The sequence below is a fragment of the Somniosus microcephalus genome, chromosome 14, assembly GCF_052327205.1.
Source record: "Somniosus microcephalus isolate GS21.2 chromosome 14, FLI_Smic_1.0, whole genome shotgun sequence".
NCBI lineage: Eukaryota > Metazoa > Chordata > Chondrichthyes > Squaliformes > Somniosidae > Somniosus > Somniosus microcephalus.
The window spans coordinates 77,941,250-77,958,523 of NC_141000.1; the positions used below are offsets into that span (position 1 = coordinate 77,941,250).

At 47.1% G+C, this 17,274-nt stretch overlaps 1 protein-coding gene across 6 annotated transcripts in view; it reads left to right on the forward strand.

Annotated features, from left to right (window-relative positions):
- Positions 1-17,274, forward strand: part of LOC147107592 (uncharacterized) — a 107,524-nt gene that overhangs the window by 32,342 nt on the left and 57,908 nt on the right. For 5 of the 6 annotated variants that reach the window (XR_015080837.1, XM_086006752.1, XM_086006750.1 and 2 more), the window contains 2 exons: positions 13,341-13,466; positions 17,084-17,249. Coding sequence is in view for 4 of the 6 variants with exons in the window: in XM_086006752.1 (XP_085862878.1) it covers positions 17,189-17,249 (61 nt within the window). In the remaining 2 variants the exon portion in view is untranslated. Of the gene's footprint in view, positions 1-13,340; positions 13,471-17,083; positions 17,250-17,274 lie in introns of all 6 variants that reach the window. The other variant, XR_015080838.1, reaches the window with a different exon arrangement.

The window sequence follows — 17,274 nt, forward strand, 5'->3', positions numbered from 1 at the left end:
CTGGAGCCTTGACGACTGCCTCAATCTTCTCTGGGGACTTATGTAACCCCTCTTTATCGATAACGTGGCCACAATACGAGATCTGTTTTCTAAAAAACTCGCATTTGGGGCGGTTAGCTCGGAGCCCATATTCCTGCAATCTAGTGAGCACCTGCTCCAGGTTGGCAAGGTGATCACTGTCATTTTCGCCCGTGACCAGGATGTCATCCAAATAACACTGGGTCCCTGGGATCCCTTGCAGGACTTGTTCCATTGCCCTCTGCCAAATAGCCGGAGCTGATGCTACCCAGAATACCAGCTGGTTGTATTGGTAGAGACCTTTATGGGTGTTGATTGTGAGGTATTTTTTTGATGCTTCTTCTACCTCCATTTGCAGATACGCCTGGGCCAGATCAATCTTAGTGAAGCGTTTCCCTCCAGATAGTGAGGCGAAAATATCTTCAATCCGCGGAAGTGGATATTGTACGGTGTGAAGGACCGGGTTCACTGTTACCTTAAAGTCCCCACAGATGCGAACCTTCCTTGGTTCCCCAGGCATGCTGCTCAATGACTTTTTCATCACAGGGATGATGGGTGTAGCCCACTCGCTCCAGTCTACCTTGGACAGTACACCTGAACGTTCCAGACTCTCCAGCTCTGCTTCGACGGTTTTTTGGGCTTGCGTTTTCTTCAATTTTAATCGTCGCTGTCATGCCTTTTAGTGTTCCGAGTCCTTGCTGGAACACTTCTTTCACGTCAGTTAGGATCTTTGACAGTCGCCCAGGTGTGACGTCATCATCCTTTTTGTCAGCCACAGTCAGTGCCTGTATGGAATGCCAATCCAGTTGCATTTTCCGGATCCATTCACGTCCCAGTAATGGTGGTCCTCCATCTTGCAATACATACAGGTCTAGTTTTGGTGTTTCCTTACCGTTATATATAACGGTCACCCTTATTTTTCCTTTGGGGTAGACCTTTTGCCCCGTGTACGTCTTCAAAATAATTTTTGTGTCTCTCAAGGGTATGTGTGAGAATAGCCGCTCGTAGTCCCATCGGTTTATGACTGTTAGGGCTGATCCTGTGTCCAATTCCATCTTTACCTGGACTTCAGCTATCTTGAGAGTGACCCAAATGGTTCGGTGATCCTCCGTTGTGATCACATTATGTAGTTTCAGACAACTCAGTTCCCTGCTTTCGGAGTCGTTATCACTCTTTTGTTCGTCTGAACTAATCTCCGTCATCTTATGTACCTTCTTGTACTTTCCTTTGGTAGGTTTCTTATTGCTGGTTTTCTTTCCCGACCTGCAGACTCGTGCTATGTGTCCTACTTTTCCACACTGTCTGCACACTTTGTCTTTGAACCAGCAATCATTCTGGTCATGTGTTGTTCTGCCGCAGCGATAGCACTTCTCTGTTCCATATGACATTTCGTTTGTGCCATATTCTTGCGGTCTCTGTTGTATCTCTGCAGCGCCCCATGCTGCTGCTTCATATGATACCGCAATGCTGAAAGCCTTTTTCAGCGTAAGGTCCTTTTCAGATAAAAGCCGTTTCTGGGTTCCTTCACTTTGAAGCCCACACACAAACTTGTCCCTTAAGGTATCTGCCAGTCCCGCTCCAAACTGGCAGTGTTTCGATAGTTTGCGCAGTTCTGTTAAATAATCAGCATTGTTTTCATCCTTATGCTGGTTCCGTTTGTGAAACTGGAATCTTTCTGCTATCAGCAGCGGTGTGGGGTTTAAATGTCCCTGTAGTATCGTTACTATGTTTTCAAAACTCTTTTCCATTGGCTTCGTTGGGGTTACTAGATTTCGTAATAAACCATACGTCTTTGCACCCATTAAATTTAACAATACCGATGCTTTCTTGTCATCTGACACCTCATTTGCCTTGCAGTACACCTCTATTCGTTCGATATATGTAGTCCAATCTTCGACTTCATTGCCAAATGCGGTGATACTGCCACTCTTCGGCATTTTGGGTGTGGTTTAAAATGGCATCTCCCAATGGCTTAAAATGGCATCTCCCGCGCTTTCCTCCCTCCCCCGCTGCTGCCAACGCCGCTCCCGGCGGTTCTCGTGGCAATGGCGATGCCCTGTAGGTTTCACGCGCTTCTCCTGCGCTGCTGCCAACGCCGCTCTCGGCGGTCCTCGTGGCAATGGCGGCGCCTCACGGGTTTCTGCGCATCTCTCTCTCCCTCTCTTCGACGCTGCTCGGCCCCTGAACATCGGCTGCGCCCTGTGCGCTCTGCCCTCTCTCTCTCTCCCTCGTCGACGCTGCTCGGCCCGTTGCTGTGCCGCTCGGTCGGACTCTAGCCCGCCGCTGTCTGGGAAGGGTCTGCGCACTACCTATTGCCAGCCCGTTTCGCTGGACCACCTCGACTGGAAAGCCAAGCCTGGCTCTCGACAGCCTCCCCCGCAATTCTCGAGTCTCTGCTGGATGACTGGGCGGTTGCCCGTGGTCGACGCCCGAGTCTCTGGCCTTGACCTCCAATCCACTGATCGCCAGGAACAAATCCCCGGGAGGTGATGCAGAGTTGCAGGTAAGTTCGAACTTGCCTTGTCGCCAATGTTGTGTCTGTGTATAATAAGACGCAGACTGCAGGAGAAACAGTACAACAGGTGTTTACTCAACGTGGCTCACAGTGGAACTGACTGTAGAGATTACTACTCAGTGCTATATACAGGTGTGGTCACTGCTGTTACTACAGTATACATGAGCTGTAAAAAGTAGTTCCCCCCTTAAAGGTATATACATTACAGTATTGGTGAGACAACACCTGGAGTACTGCGTACAGTTTTGGTCTCCTTATTTAAGGAGGGATATACTTGCTTTGGAGGCAGTTCAGAGAAGGTTCACGAGGTTAATTCCTGAGATGAAGGGGTTGACTTATGAAGAAAGGTTGAGCAGGTTGGGCCTATACTCATTGGAGTTTAGAAGAATGAGAGGTGATCTTATTGAAACATATAAGATACTCAGGGGGCTCAACAAGGTAGATGCAGAGAAGAAGTTTCCCCTCGTGGGGGAATCTAGAACTAGGGGGCATAGTTTCAGAATAAGGGGTCGCCCATTTAAAACTGAGATGAGGAGGAATTTCTTCTCGGGGTCGGAAATCTATGGAATTCTCTGCTCCAGAGAGCTGTGGAGGCTGGGTCATTGAATATATTTAAGGTGGAGATAGACAGATTTTTGAACAATAAGGGAGTGATGGGTTATGGGGAGTGGGCAGGGAAATGGAGCTGAGCCCAAGATCAGATCAGCCATGATCTTATTAAATGGCGGAGCAGGCTCGAGGGGCCAAATGGCCTACTCCTGCTGCTATTTCTTATGTTCTTATGTTAAAGGGCTAGAAGGCCATTTTTCTGAGGCCAGGAGCCTCGCTCGGGTTAAGAGACGGCTATAAAACCAGGCCTGTGCACCTGAGGGACAGCAGGCTGTACTTTGTGACAAAGAAAAAATGGACTGTGGGAGAGGCTATGCTGCGAGTTCATTAGGGACAAGGGAACTATGCAAATGATCCCTTACCAGACTTTGCATTTTTTTGGTCAGCTCGCCTATATAAAAAGACCACTTGACTAATCCTGTGATCCGGTCTGCTCAAGTCATAATCTTAAAGTGTGATTACTGTTATAAAACTAGATTGCACTTTTTTCACTTATCGATGATATTTACAGGTAGTTGCATTTTGATCCCTGCATTTGTGTTGCTGAGGAGTGTAACATGTTGTGTTTTTGGTTACTTTTTTGGCATTACTTTCCTACTGTATTCTTGGTTGCTGCAATTGGAAATACCCGTAAACAAAGTGATGAGGATGGAATTCACTTGAGGATTGTGATAGTGTTGTATGATTCAGATGAGTTCAGGAGCGGACAGCAAATGCAGATACAACAATAACCGTGCATTATGTCCATTCCTGTCTTTACCTCAGGACCTACTTTTACAAACCCACAAAGTCCTTCAGTGCCGCTGCTTCACAAAGGGGTTGCCACATAGCTATACCATCTCTTGGAGACCAACCTACAGAAAACTTGTATCACAGGAATGGGTCTTCACATGGGCATACATTTAACATTTACACCATTGGATCCTTCCAAGCCACCGCCAGTGATATCTACTGGATCAGCTGGCTTATACAAGTGGCAGAGGTCTCGTTTGCAAGGGGCGACACGTTAATCATTTTTCCTGTGGAAAGGAGACGTCAGCTGGACAAGGTACAGAATATTTCCCAGGTGGAGAACCCTGGTGTTAATAACCCAAGGTGACGTGCTGTCCTCTGGGATGGGTGCGCTGAAGTGTCTAACAGGGCAATCCTCCTCATGCCCACCTCATGTAGCAGCATGTGCACTTTGATAGTCGTCAAACAGTTGGCTGCTTATACCATTCTGTCACTTGGCTGCAGGGCTCCGTTTTGTGCTTCCACATTGCTTTTCCTTTCATTTCATTTTTGCTTGGCACTTATTCGCTTCCTCCTTTCCTCCCACTCAGCAAAGGCTGAGAAATATTTAAAATATATTTTGGAGCTTTATAAAGGCTGAAACAATATTTACCTCCACATGTGGCTATTTACCTTTTTAAGTGTGCACGTTGCTTTAAATTTGAGTTACTGGTCAGATTTTGCATATCCTCATTAGGCTAGTTGCTTGGCCAAGGAAACAGCTGTGCTGGAAACTATGAGCTAACCCTGTAAAATCAGGCTTGCTTGGGCCAGGAAGCCAGCCATTACCAGTGTGGAATTTTGCAAGTTGAACAAAAGCGTATCTTAGATGTCCACTTGAACTAGACCTCATTTTGGGCAACGTTACAGGGTTCATAGCAGCTTGTTGTGAGTTAGGATGTTTGCCCAGGCCTCAATATGCTGCGTGGAGGCAAAAGGTGAGGAGAAGGAAGAGAGGATAGGAGAAAAACACCAGAAGAAAAACCCAGAAAAATATAGAGAGAAAATATGTAGATTACTCATCATGCAGCACTTTGATCAAGGGTCATACTGATAAGGTTCTTATAACTTGCTTGAACCTGTGCTCCTATTTTACAAGATCCAATGTGACTTGGGATAAACCAACACCATCCCATATACGGACTTCTCCCTTGTGATTTGCTGACTATCATTTTAGAATTCTGAATATTTGAGCTTTTATCAAGGAGTCATTAACTCCTGCACAGGGAGATTAAACTTAACCCAAGGCTAACTCTCTAATTTAACCAGCTATTTATGCTGTGTGCCAAGAAGCATTTAAACAATAACCTGAGCTATGGATCAATGTACTCAGCACAGTACAGGTACAGAGTGCAAAATCTTGCTCTCGGGATATTTGTTTTTTATGGTTTTGAGGCAGTTGCGATACAGATTATATTATGCTTCTTTGCTCCCACTTTACTTTTAAATCAATTTTATGACAGTCACAAGGTCAAAGTTTGTGTTTGAGAATACCTAAACTGAAATGACATTATTCCAACGAATGACTTCCATTTCTTAAGGGGAAAGATGTTAAATGACAAGCAAGAAAGGACTAGAGTTTCTTTTAACACATTCTTTTAATTAATCTGCTGCAGATGTTTTTATCCAAGTGAAGGATGTAAGTACTAAGGAACTGACTATTTTTAGCAACTTACTCATAGTGACAACATAAAGTACACTTGGATCAAGTACAATGCATGACATTCCTGCTACATTATCCTACCCCAACCCCAGTTTCTGACATTCGCCTTCTGTAGCGGCACCATAATATTTCTATTTTGTATACCATCTTGCTAGACTTAAATTTAGGCCCCAGGGCTAAAAGGACAACATTCGGACACACTATGGGATGGATTTTCCTCTTTGCTACAAAGGGGAGGATCTTTAGAGGGACAGGACTTCTGCCTGCCCCTTGCCTGTGCCCCTGAATCCAGCTGATTTCCTGGGGTCAAGATAATTGAATTAATATGGGCTGCTATCAGGGCCATTTATAGTGCTGTTAGGGTGCCCGGCTCAGGCGGGGAAGGGGAATTGCTGCGGTGCCCAGCCTTGGCCTGACGTTGCTGACAGTGCCGACTGAAAATTCTTACATTGTTTTCTTCCTTGTACTTTGAATTTGCCAAACTTGCATTTATACAGTTCCTTTCACAGCTTCAGCATGTCCCAAAGCATTTCATAGTCAATTAAGTACTTTTGAAGTGTAGTCACTGTTGTAATGTGGGGAAATGCAGCAGCCAGTTTTCACACAGCCTGGTCTCACAACCAGCAATGAGATAAATGACCAGATAATTTGTTTTAGTGATGTTGGTTGAGGGATAAACATTGACCAGAAGAATTCTCCGCTCTTCTTCATTTGGTGCCATAAGATCTTTAACATCCACATGAGCAGGCAGACAGGGTCCTGGTGTGACATCTCATCCAAAAGACAGTACCTCTAACGACAAACTACTCCTTCAGTACTACACTGAAGTGTCAGCCTAGATTATGTACTCAAGTCTATGGAGTGGGACCCATGACCTTCTGACCAAGCGTGCTACCACTGAGCCAAGACTGACACTTAAATGTAATTGATTGCTCTGCAATTGAATGGCTTAGTCACTTTAAAAATTAACTCCTCGACCCCAAACCAAGAAAGCACTAACATTCCTGGCTGTCCTTGTGTCCAGCGTTACTATAGTGCAAAGGGTGAAAAATACATTTCATGATGTCATCCCATCTTTCATGTAGTATGGATGGGCACATTATAATAAGACATCAGATATATTAAATGGCCAACTTAAATGGCATAGGGTGACGGAGAGTTGGTGGAATGCAGCCTGCCAGATTTACACTCTTATAAATCCAGATTATAATTGTAATTGAAGAGTAAAATCTGCCCCTGGGTCTCCAAGTACCCGAATGGGAGACAGTAATTGGCTTTGTCTGTGTTGGACCAATATATAGACAATGAAGGTGCACGAGCAGGGTCCCAGGAATCCAAATTACGATTGATGCAAATTTTTCCAAGAGTTTTAATTTGGCTTAGTTGATAGATAGATGCACTGTCCTCTGTGGGACTGAGCTATACAGTCCATAAAGGTCACAGGTCAACTCCTAGGGAGAGCAGTTGAAGCACTGTAATTGGTCTTAGCACCTTAAGGAGGGGAAAACTCAGTCAAGCCTCCTGCTCTTGTTGCTTTCTAATAACTCCTACTGAAGAGTCAATGTCAGGTGAAGACAGGATCAGGCTGGGCTTTGATGCCCTGCCAATTGACGAGATTATCTAGGTTTGCATGCATACAGAATGGCCACTTGGGCAACATACTAGAGGCAATCGAGTGCCTGTGAAAGCATAGCCAAGTATGAGACAGAACTTCAGGAAAATATTGGAGGGAATAATAAAGATTTTAGTTTTTGCAAATAACATTTATTATTAACTTTTTTTCAGATAATACTAGTAAAGGTAATACAGTTTATGTTGACTGGGTAAATGCACCCTATTGTGTGTCACTGAGCACTACATGTCTGGAAGGCCATAGGTTTGGTCGTGCTGAATTGTGGTATTATAGCTAATATCAGATTACTCAGGGTAGAGAGGGTAAAATATCAACTGGACTTCCCACTCTTGATCCCTATCCAGAAATCCCTACTGGAAAGTATATGTGCATGGATATAGGGTGAGAACAGGATCAGACTCTCGTTGTGATACCCTCCCTAGTCAATTGGCCTGCCAATCTGTCTAGGCCTTTGCATGAAAAATGGCTACTTAAGCGAGATACTGAAGCATGTGAAACTGTACCCAGCATAAGTCACTGTATTCAGGAGAGGAGGGGTGAGGAGAAATGTTGAGAAGGAGAAATATATTCAGTTACTAAAGGTTTCATGCACTTCAAATTTTTAGCAGTCAGTATGGAATCTAAACTGTAATAAAGGGAAGTTAAACATTATCCAAAGCTGTGAGAACTTTTTAATTAAGCTAATGTAACTAGCCATTTATATTTTGCACCAGAGGTCACCCAGACAGTAAACCATTAACCACAGTCATGAGCCAAAGGGTTCTGCGTAATACTGATGCAGAGTGAAAAATTCTGCTTTCTGGATATTTTACAATATGTTTATTTTTGGCTCTTGTAATGGGTCAGTCTATAGCCTGCTTCCTGACCACTTTTATGGCTGCCACAAGGACTCAAATATTCCATGAGTTTGACTTGTAGGTTGAAGTTTTTATTACTTTTATTAATGAATTCCATTCATCAGGGGAAAGAGTTCAACATCAATAAAGAAGGACCTTCAGTAAGTCTTTCATACAGAAATATATTGCAATTCCTATCCTGTATGTATACATAACCAAAGTGAAGGCAGTGTAGGCTGGGGAACAAAATATTTTCAATGCTTTGCACCCAGTGTTGTTTTGTATCAAGCATGGCAGGCAAAGCATGCAACTCAAATGCAACATGACGCTCTCCTGTCTTGATCATGTTTATTAATCACAGAAGAGCATGTCTGAATCATCTCCAGTTCCAAAACAGCCTGCAAGACCACAATAAGCACATGCAAGATAGTCCCATCCATAGTAACTGATGTGCCTCAATAATTCCGAGACTCGAAGGTAGCAGAACAAAACAAGGCTTTTATTAACTTAGAACGAAACACGTAAGCGAGAGAGATGTCGTCCTTCTGGAGATTGGGGCTAGACTGAAGCTAGCTTACAAACGGGGCCAGGTATGGGCGGAGCCCTACACACAGCACATTCCAGCACATTCCAGTATACAATACAGCACATTCCAGTACACAATACAATGAGGTCTGGGGGAAGGGAAATGACACTGAAACTGATCTCAGTCACAGGCAGTGATGAATGGAAATATTTCATCACATTCACCCCTTCTATAGATTTAGTCTGTTCGGGGCTTTGATAGTCCTCTGCGACCGACGTGGCTGTTGCGGTGCCGCGGGTGTCGGCTGGGTGTCCCCGGTAGCCTCCTGGGTCTCTGCCGGGGGTGCCGCCAGGGTTGTTGAAGGGGTAGTTGGTGGGGGTGCCGTTGGTCGGTGTTCTTCCGGGGGTGATGAAAGAGTAGTGGGTGGGTAAGAGTTGCTGTGATCGTCGTTGCCGCTATTGCCGTGGTTGTTGTCGATGCCAGCTGGGGCGACGTCTTTTATGGACACGGTGTCCTCCCTTCCGTCGGCGTGCCGGACATATGCGTATTGGGGGTTGGCGTGGAGTAGGTGTACTGGCTCCACGAGAGGGTCCGTCTTGTGGCCCCTCACATGCCTTCGCACGAGTACCGGACCTGGGGTGGAGAGCCATGACGGCATGGATACGCCTGAGGTGGATTTCCGGGGAAAGACAAACATTCGTTCATGAGGCGTGGTATTAGTGGCCGTACACAATAGCGACCGTATCGAATGGAGCACATCCGAGAGGACTTCCTGCCAGCGGGAGATAGGGAGGCCCTTGGTCCTTAGAGCTAGAGTGACTGCTTTCCATATTGTCCCGTTCTCCCGCTCCACTTGGCCGTTACCCCGGGGGTTGTAGCTGGTGGTACGGCTCGTGGCGATCCCCCTGGACAGCATGTACTGGCGTAGCTCTTCACTCATGAAGGACGCCCCCCTATCCGTATGGATGTAGCTCGGCATACCGAACAGGCAGAACAGGCTGTTGAGGCATTTAATGACCGTGGCGCTGGTCATGTCTGGGCAGGGGAAGGCGAATGGGAACCGGGAGTATTCGTCCACAATGTTCAGGAAGTAAACATTGCGGTCGACGGACGGGAGGGGGCCCTTGAAATCTAAGCTGAGCCGCTCAAAGGGCCGTGTAGCTTTGATTAAGTGGGCTCTATCTGGGCGGTAGAACCGAGGCTTGCACTCAGCGCAAGTGCGGCAGTTCCTGGTCAGAGACCGAACTTCCTCAATCGAGTAGGGTAAGTTACGGGACTTTATGAAGTGGAACAGTCGCGTGACCCCTGGGTGGCAGAGGTCGTTGTGGAGGGTCTGTAGCCGATCCCCGGTGGCGCTGGCACACATCCCTCGTGAGAGGGCGTCAGGGGATTCGTTAAGGGCCCCTGGCCGGTAAATGATGTCGTACTCGAAGGTGGAGAGCTCGATCCGCCACCTAAGAATCTTATCATTTTTAATCTTCCCCCTCTGTTTATTATTGAACATAAACGCTACCGACCGCTGGTCGGTAAGTAGGGTGAAGCGTTTGCCGGCTAGGTAGTGGCGCCAGTGGCGCACTGCCTCCACGATGGCTTGGGCCTCCTTTTCCACGGAGGAGTGTCTGATCTCGGGCCCTTGGAGGGTCCTCGAGAAAAAAGCTACGGGCCGCCCCGCCTGGTTGAGGGTGGCCGCCAAGGCGAAGTCAGACGCATCACTTTCCACTTGAAATGGAGTGTTCTCGTCCACTGCCTGTAGCGTGGCCCGCTCAATATCCTGCTTAATGCTTTTGAAGGCGGCGTGGGCCTCAGCAGAGAGCGGGAAAGAGGATGCTTTCAAGAGGGGGCGGGCTTTGTCGGAGTAGTTGGGGACCCATTGGGAATAATAAGAAAATAACCCCAGGCACCTTTTCAGGGCTTTGGGAGTGTTGGGCAGGGGCAGCTCCCGTAGGGGGCGCAATCGGTCGGGGTCTGGTCCGATTTCCCCATTCTCCACCACGCTGCCTAGTATGCAGAGGCGCGTGGTGTTGTAAACGCACTTGTCCTCGTTGTAGGTGAGGTTGAGTTTTTGTGCGGTTTTCAGGAACCTCTCGAGGTTCGAGTCGTGATCCTGCTGGTTGTGACCGCAGATGGTGACGTTGTCGAGGTAGGGGAAGGTTGCCTGCAAGTGGTGGTCATCGACCATGCGGTCCATCTCCCTCTGAAAGACCGAGACCCCATTCGTCACCCCAAAGGGGACTCTGAGGAATTGGTAGAGGCGTCCGTTCGCCTCGAAGGCGGTGTACGGGCGGTCCTCTGGTCTGATAGGGAGCTGGTGGTACGCTGACTTGAGGTCGATGGTGGAGAACACCCGGTATTGGGCGATTTGGTTCACCATTTCTGATATGCGGGGTAGCGGGTAGGTGTCTAGTAGGGTGTACCTGTTGATCGTTTGACTATAGTCGATCACCATCCGTTTCTTCTCGCTACCCCTTACCACTACCACTTGGGCGCGCCATGGGCTGTTGCTGTGTTCAATAATGCGCTCTTTCAGGAGCCTGTCTACCTCGGTCGCGATAAACCGCCTGTCCTCCCAGCTGTACCTCCTGCTTTTGGTCGCTATTGGCCGGCAGTTAGGGGTAAGGTTCGCGAATAGCGAAGGCGGCTTTACCTTCAGGGTAGCCAGACCGCACACTGTGAGGGGCGGCTGGGACCCACCGTACTTGAGCGTGATGCTTTGGTGGTTGCACTGGAAATCCAGGCCCAAGATCACGCTCGCACATAGGTTCTTCATGATTAATACTTTAAAATTATCATATACAGTTCCGTTAACGCACAATTGTACCGTGCAGTAACCCAGAATGGTCGATGTCTGGGTTTTGTCAGCCATAGAGATGGTACCCTGAGTAGGGACCACCTTTAGGGAGAGTTGTTGTGCCAGTTCTGGGTGGATAAAGCTCTCCGTGCTTCCACTGTCAATTAAGCATTTAACCCGGCACCCGTTTACCTCGATGTCCACCATTGATCTGGATAGCGGGTGCGGCCTGGTCTGGTCCACTGTGACCGATGCCACTGTAGGGCCCTGATTGATACAAGATGGCGTCCACGCTGTCTGCTCACAAGATGGCGGACCCCACGAGGTCGGGCAAGATGGCGTCCAAGATGGCCGCTCCCACGGCGCACACGCGGCGGTGGCAGGTTTTCCGGCGGTTGGTTTTCCGGCGGGGTTCCCTCTGCACACCTTCCCGAAGTGCCCCTTCTTACCGCACTTAAAGCAGGTGGTGCCTTTCGCCGGGCACAGGTTTCTGGTGTGCTTTGGCTGCCCGCAGAAGTAGCAGTTGGGTCCCTGACGCGTCGCGGCTGTCGTAGGGCTTCTGGGGGGAGAGCGGGGCCCAGCCGGTGTCGGGCTGTCGGGCGGGGAAGATGCCTTCCAAGATGGCGGCGCCCTCGGTGCACACGTGGCGGCGTGGACGGTGCGGGCTGAAGAGTAGGCGTCCGAGTTTCTCTGGGCCACATCCAGGGATCGCGCGGTGTCCGCAGCCTGTTTCAGGTCCAACCCCGTTTTTTCCAGCAGTCTTTGCCGGATGTAAGTGGAGCTGAGGCCTGTGATGAAGGCATCGCGAACAAGCTCGTCAGTGTACACCGCGGCTTTTACATCTCGGCACTTGCAGTCTTTGCCAAGCATTTTCAGGGTGCTTAGGAACTCCTCCACCGATTCCCCAGGTCGCTGTGCGCGGGTGGCGAGCAGGTGCCTAGCATACACCTCATTCGTAGGCTGCTGGTAATGCGCCTTTAAGATGTCGCAGGCGGCCAGGTACGTCTCGGCGTCTTGGATGAGGGGGTAAACCCGGTGGCTTACCCAATTCCGCAGAATTCCGAGTCTCATCCTTGCAGCGTCCGTAGCGTCTTTGACGGCTGCGGAATTGTCCAGGAAGAATTCCAAGTTAATTGTAATAACCAGAGCTCATTTCAATTAGGGCCTTCAAAACTAATTTAAAGCATTTTTGCATGCTGCAAGGCTCCAGGAAAAAGCATCAAGAGGAAAGCCATGACCTCTAAGGACCAGCCTCCTATTTTACTGCCCCAGTGTGCATTGGTCTCCTGTTGGAGGGACAGTGGAAAGAGATGTTTGTTTTCTGTGCCTCTGTTCTTAGGAACCATTAAAAGTTGGGCTTCAGGCACCACTGGAGGTGTAGAGTTAACTTGCTTTATTATAATATAATGTGACTGCCATGTTTTAGGATTCTTTGGTCATTTTCCACTGAAATGTATATATGAGTTATTTTAAAATGCTTTTTCAGTTAAAACTTACTTTAAAAGGTTAATTTTGGGGTTTTGATAGGGAAAGACTATTTCCTTTGGTTGGGCAGTCAGTGGCAAGAGGGCATCAATTTAAAATTGTCACTATGAGGGCAAGGAGAGTGATTTGGAGAAAATCCTCTCTGCAGAGAGTTGTTAGATGCATGGAATGCTTTGCCAGAGGGAGTTGCTGAGTTAGACCATTGCAACTTCTAAGGGAATAGTAGATAAACATTTGAAGCAGAGAAACATACAAGGCTGTAGGGAGAGAGCAGGGCAATGGGCAATGTTGGATTGTGCCAACATAAACACAATGAACCTAATGGTCTCCATCAGTGCTTTAAAACTCTATCTAAGAACAACAGAAGAATCTGTGCACAAATGCACTTTAAAACAATACATGAATTTCCTACAATGTATAGACGCTTAAAACCCAAGTTCAACATTACTAAACCACTACTTCTTGATTTATCTTATTTATGTCCTTTTCTTTTCAGCCTTGGTGATGTTCTGAATTATGGGCCTTGACCCTTCACCTAGAGTTCCCAATTTGAAAAAATTCTCACTGCTTTAAGTGAACACAGGCATCCTGCGGTTTTTACCTGCGGGAGGGGCAACAAACAGTAGGTTCGCATTGTATAGAATTTTATATGAATAAATCCTGATAAGATAACTGGTGAACTCATGGTCACGTGGTGACATTGGGTTATTGAGTTGTAAAATAATTGCACTAAAAAGGAACCCACAGTCTCTTCTAATTATAACATGATTCTTATGCAATTTCTAAGGAAAGTGATATAAAATTAGATATTTTAAACTTTTTTTTTTAATGTGGAAGGCTTATAACCACAAGGTGTCATAGCAATGCATTTTAGTCCTGTTGCACAGTTAAAAATTATGCAATGAATGCTGTATTTTCCGACTCACTGATGTTCCGGAAGTTTATCAGGGCGGGACATATGGCCGCTCATATGGCCCCACTCTGATTGTGTCAAATTTTGCAATGTCAGGCTTATTATAATAAGAGACAGAGGCGAGCACATAGGGTGATCCACATATAACAAATGTGAAGGAGGAGCTGGAGGAGGAAGATAAGACTGCAGATGTTCTTGGCCAAAGGGACAGAAGGTGTCCAGCTTTGGCTGAAGAGCTTCAGAAGCCAGATCTTGAGGGTTTTTTCCTTTTAAAAGCAGGGTGCTTGCAGAGCATCAAACATATGTACAGGCGCTGGGATTGATATCCCATAATGTACTGCAACTAGTGGCTCAGTTGGAGGAGTCCACCAATTGCCTCTGTGATGGTTGTGTGCAGCACTGAAGTGAACCACAGAGCATGTGCCAACTCCAGTAGGATCTGCAGCAGAGGAATTAAGAACAGGTGTATGTTCTGACCTGGACTTCTCCCATAGACAACATGGGTACCGTCGGGGAGGGGATTGTCTTTTCTGGGGTTGGAATCCAGATAAGAATCTCTCAGGGCATCTTCCTCTGTAGAATGTGTGAGTAAAAAAAATAATTAAAGCCCCAGAGTATAAAGCAACAAGGTATACACTGAGACAGGATTTCTGAGGGGAAAGAACACAAAAAGGAATTACTCCGAACAGATGTAAAGTAAGAAAGTTAGAGCACTTTAAAGTTTCACTTCAGCAGTCCTTTAAATTAACTTCTGCTTGTTAGCTGACACCTAACAATGTTAAATGCCTAATATATGGTGGCATTCTCAGCTTCACATGGGCTAGAGGTTGAAATGTTGGGAAATCTGACGTTTGATGTTATCATGCAATTTAAATATTATTTTAATCCAGTCCCTGTATTTGGGCAGATACTTCCGCCACTGCCATCACTTCCAGCAGAAAACCTTAATGGCTGAGCTCATGGATGGAGATACAACATTACCCATTTTGTGCCCCCACCTGCCCTGAAAGAACACAAAATCAGCCATAAAACATTGGAAAGTCAAGCCTTTAGAGTATGGAGATCACGGACAGACATTCCTTCTCGTGAAGAGACCAACATGTCTCTTGGGAAAAATTCGGTTGCTTTGTGCCTCCCGTTAGCGCCCTAAGAGGGCGCTAATGGGATGCAAAGCAACTAGCGCCTGGGCGCGGCGATGTTTGCGCCGCTCGCGAAATTGACCAGACATTTTGCGACGGCGCTAAACACGACCACCACGATCTCCTGCGCCCGCAGATCGTGACGTCAGTCGAGCGTGCAACACCCCGGTAGCGCCCCAGACCGGATATTGAGTGGCGCCCCCTGCCTTGCCGCCTGCCGCTAGCAACAACAGGTTGAGGGGAGCGTTTTGCAGTCGGGAAGGGACTGGGGGAGCGCTATTTAAAGGTGACCACCTCCTGCCTTTTTTTGTTGGTGACATTTTTTGCACCACGCATTCTGAGAGAGCGAGAGAGAGAGAGGGGAAAAATTCAGTTGTTTGCGCCTCCCGTTAGCGCCTTAAGAGGGCGCTAATGGGGTGCAAAGCAACTAGTGCCCGGGCGCGGCGATGTTTGCGCCGCTCGCGAAATTAACTAGACATTTTGCAGCGGCGCTAAACACTACCGCCACGATCTCCTGCGCCGGCAGATTGTGACGTCAGTCGAGTGCGCAACGCCCTGTTAGCGCCCCGGACCGGATATTGAATGGCGCCCCCTGCCTTACCGCCTGCCGCTAGCAACGACAGGTTGAGGGGAGCGTTATGCTGTCAGAAAGGGACTAGGGGAGCGCTATTTAAAGGCGACCGCTTCCTGCCTTTTTTTGTCGGTGACATTTTTGCACCATGCTTTCTGAGAGAGAGAGAGAGACTTCTGGAGAGATTCAACACTGTGTGAAGGAGTTTTGAGTTCTGAGCAGCACTTTGCAGGTTTATTTTGATTTGCCCTTCCTTGCTTCGCCAGCGCTCTGAGGTAGCGCCGCGCTCCTCGGCCTTTGCGCCTTAAGACAGGTGTGAAGCGCTGGATTTAGCGCTCCAATCACCTCCAGGGGCGATAAAAGCCAAGTTTGCTGTCGGAGTCGATAATTAGCGCCAGGCGCTAAACTCTGCGCACGGCCGATAATGGCGCCCCAAATGGGGCGATACAAAATTTTTCCCCCAGAGACTTCTGGAGAGATTCAATGCTGTGTGAAGGAGTTTTGGCTGAGTAGCACTTTGCAGGTTCATTTTGATTTGACCTTCCTTGCATCAATTTAGAAGAGACTATGGGGCTGCACTCTGGGCCTCTCCATTGTTCTTTCCAGCAGAATTGATGTACAGGCCTCTCCAGGTCGAGATTCAAGGATGCAATGAGCAGGGTGTGGATGGAGAGCATGATCGACCCTCCCCTTTAAGAACTGGCCAGCGCCAGTGTGTCCGTGTTCCATTGCTGACTGACATCACATGAGCTTCGTCAGCGCTCTGAGGTAGCGGCTCGCTCCTCGGCGTTAGTGCCTTAAGAGAGGTGTGTAGCACCTGATTTAGCGCTCCAATCACCTCCAGGGGCGATAGAAGCCAAGTTTGCAGTCGGAGGTGATAATTAGCGCCAGGCGCTAAACTTTGCGCCCGGACGATAATTGTGCCCCAAACAGGGCAATACCGAAATTCTCCCCCTTAGTGTTTAAAGACAACTGGGGCAGCTGTTGAAAATTTATTTGTGTTGGAACTGGGAGAGAATAATTGACTCTTCTGATGTTGTCCAATATTTATACCATAATTGAACCCAACTTTATAAAACAGTAAATGACTAAATTACAGGTTAGGCGTATCTCTCATGTTCAAAAATTACAAAACACTGCCAAGTATTACATGTGCTATTTATACACTTGTGTGAATTAAAAGAAATGTAAAGTATTCATTTGGCTACTTTTGAAGGCTGTAATTTATTGTTCGGTTGTTTTGAAGATTATAATTTCAGTATTAAATAGGTTTAAAGATTCTAATTTTAGTTTAGGTACCTTTGAAGACTATAATAAGGAAAATAGGACTGGAACATATGTATAAGGAAGGAATAATAATCCTCAGTATAATCGCTTCATACAATCTGCATGAAAGACTGCAGAAGAAATAATTCCATAGAATATGAATGCATGAAAGGAGGAGCAGGCATTGTCTGTTCTGGAGCAAAGTGATAAGTGTGATATTGAAGTGTAAGAAAAAATCAGACCAGAGAATAGAGCTAGATTTTTTAGACCAACTCCTAGCAATGTAGGTTGCTAATCAGGGTGCTCTCATTTTATTGCCTAATGCTCAAAGGATCTCCTTCTTTTCAAAGGAGAAGGCTGCATCTAACCATCAGCTCAGAGCATGCATAGATCGTAGATCAGTCAACCTTTGATGCCAGAACCATTACAAGGAGCAGGTCCTCCAAATAATTGGAATGAAAGTTATCGAGGGAGTGGACAAGGCAGAACTTGGTGTCTTTATCCCAACCCAGCAAGGTAAGGTTTGCTTCAATGTTGTCTT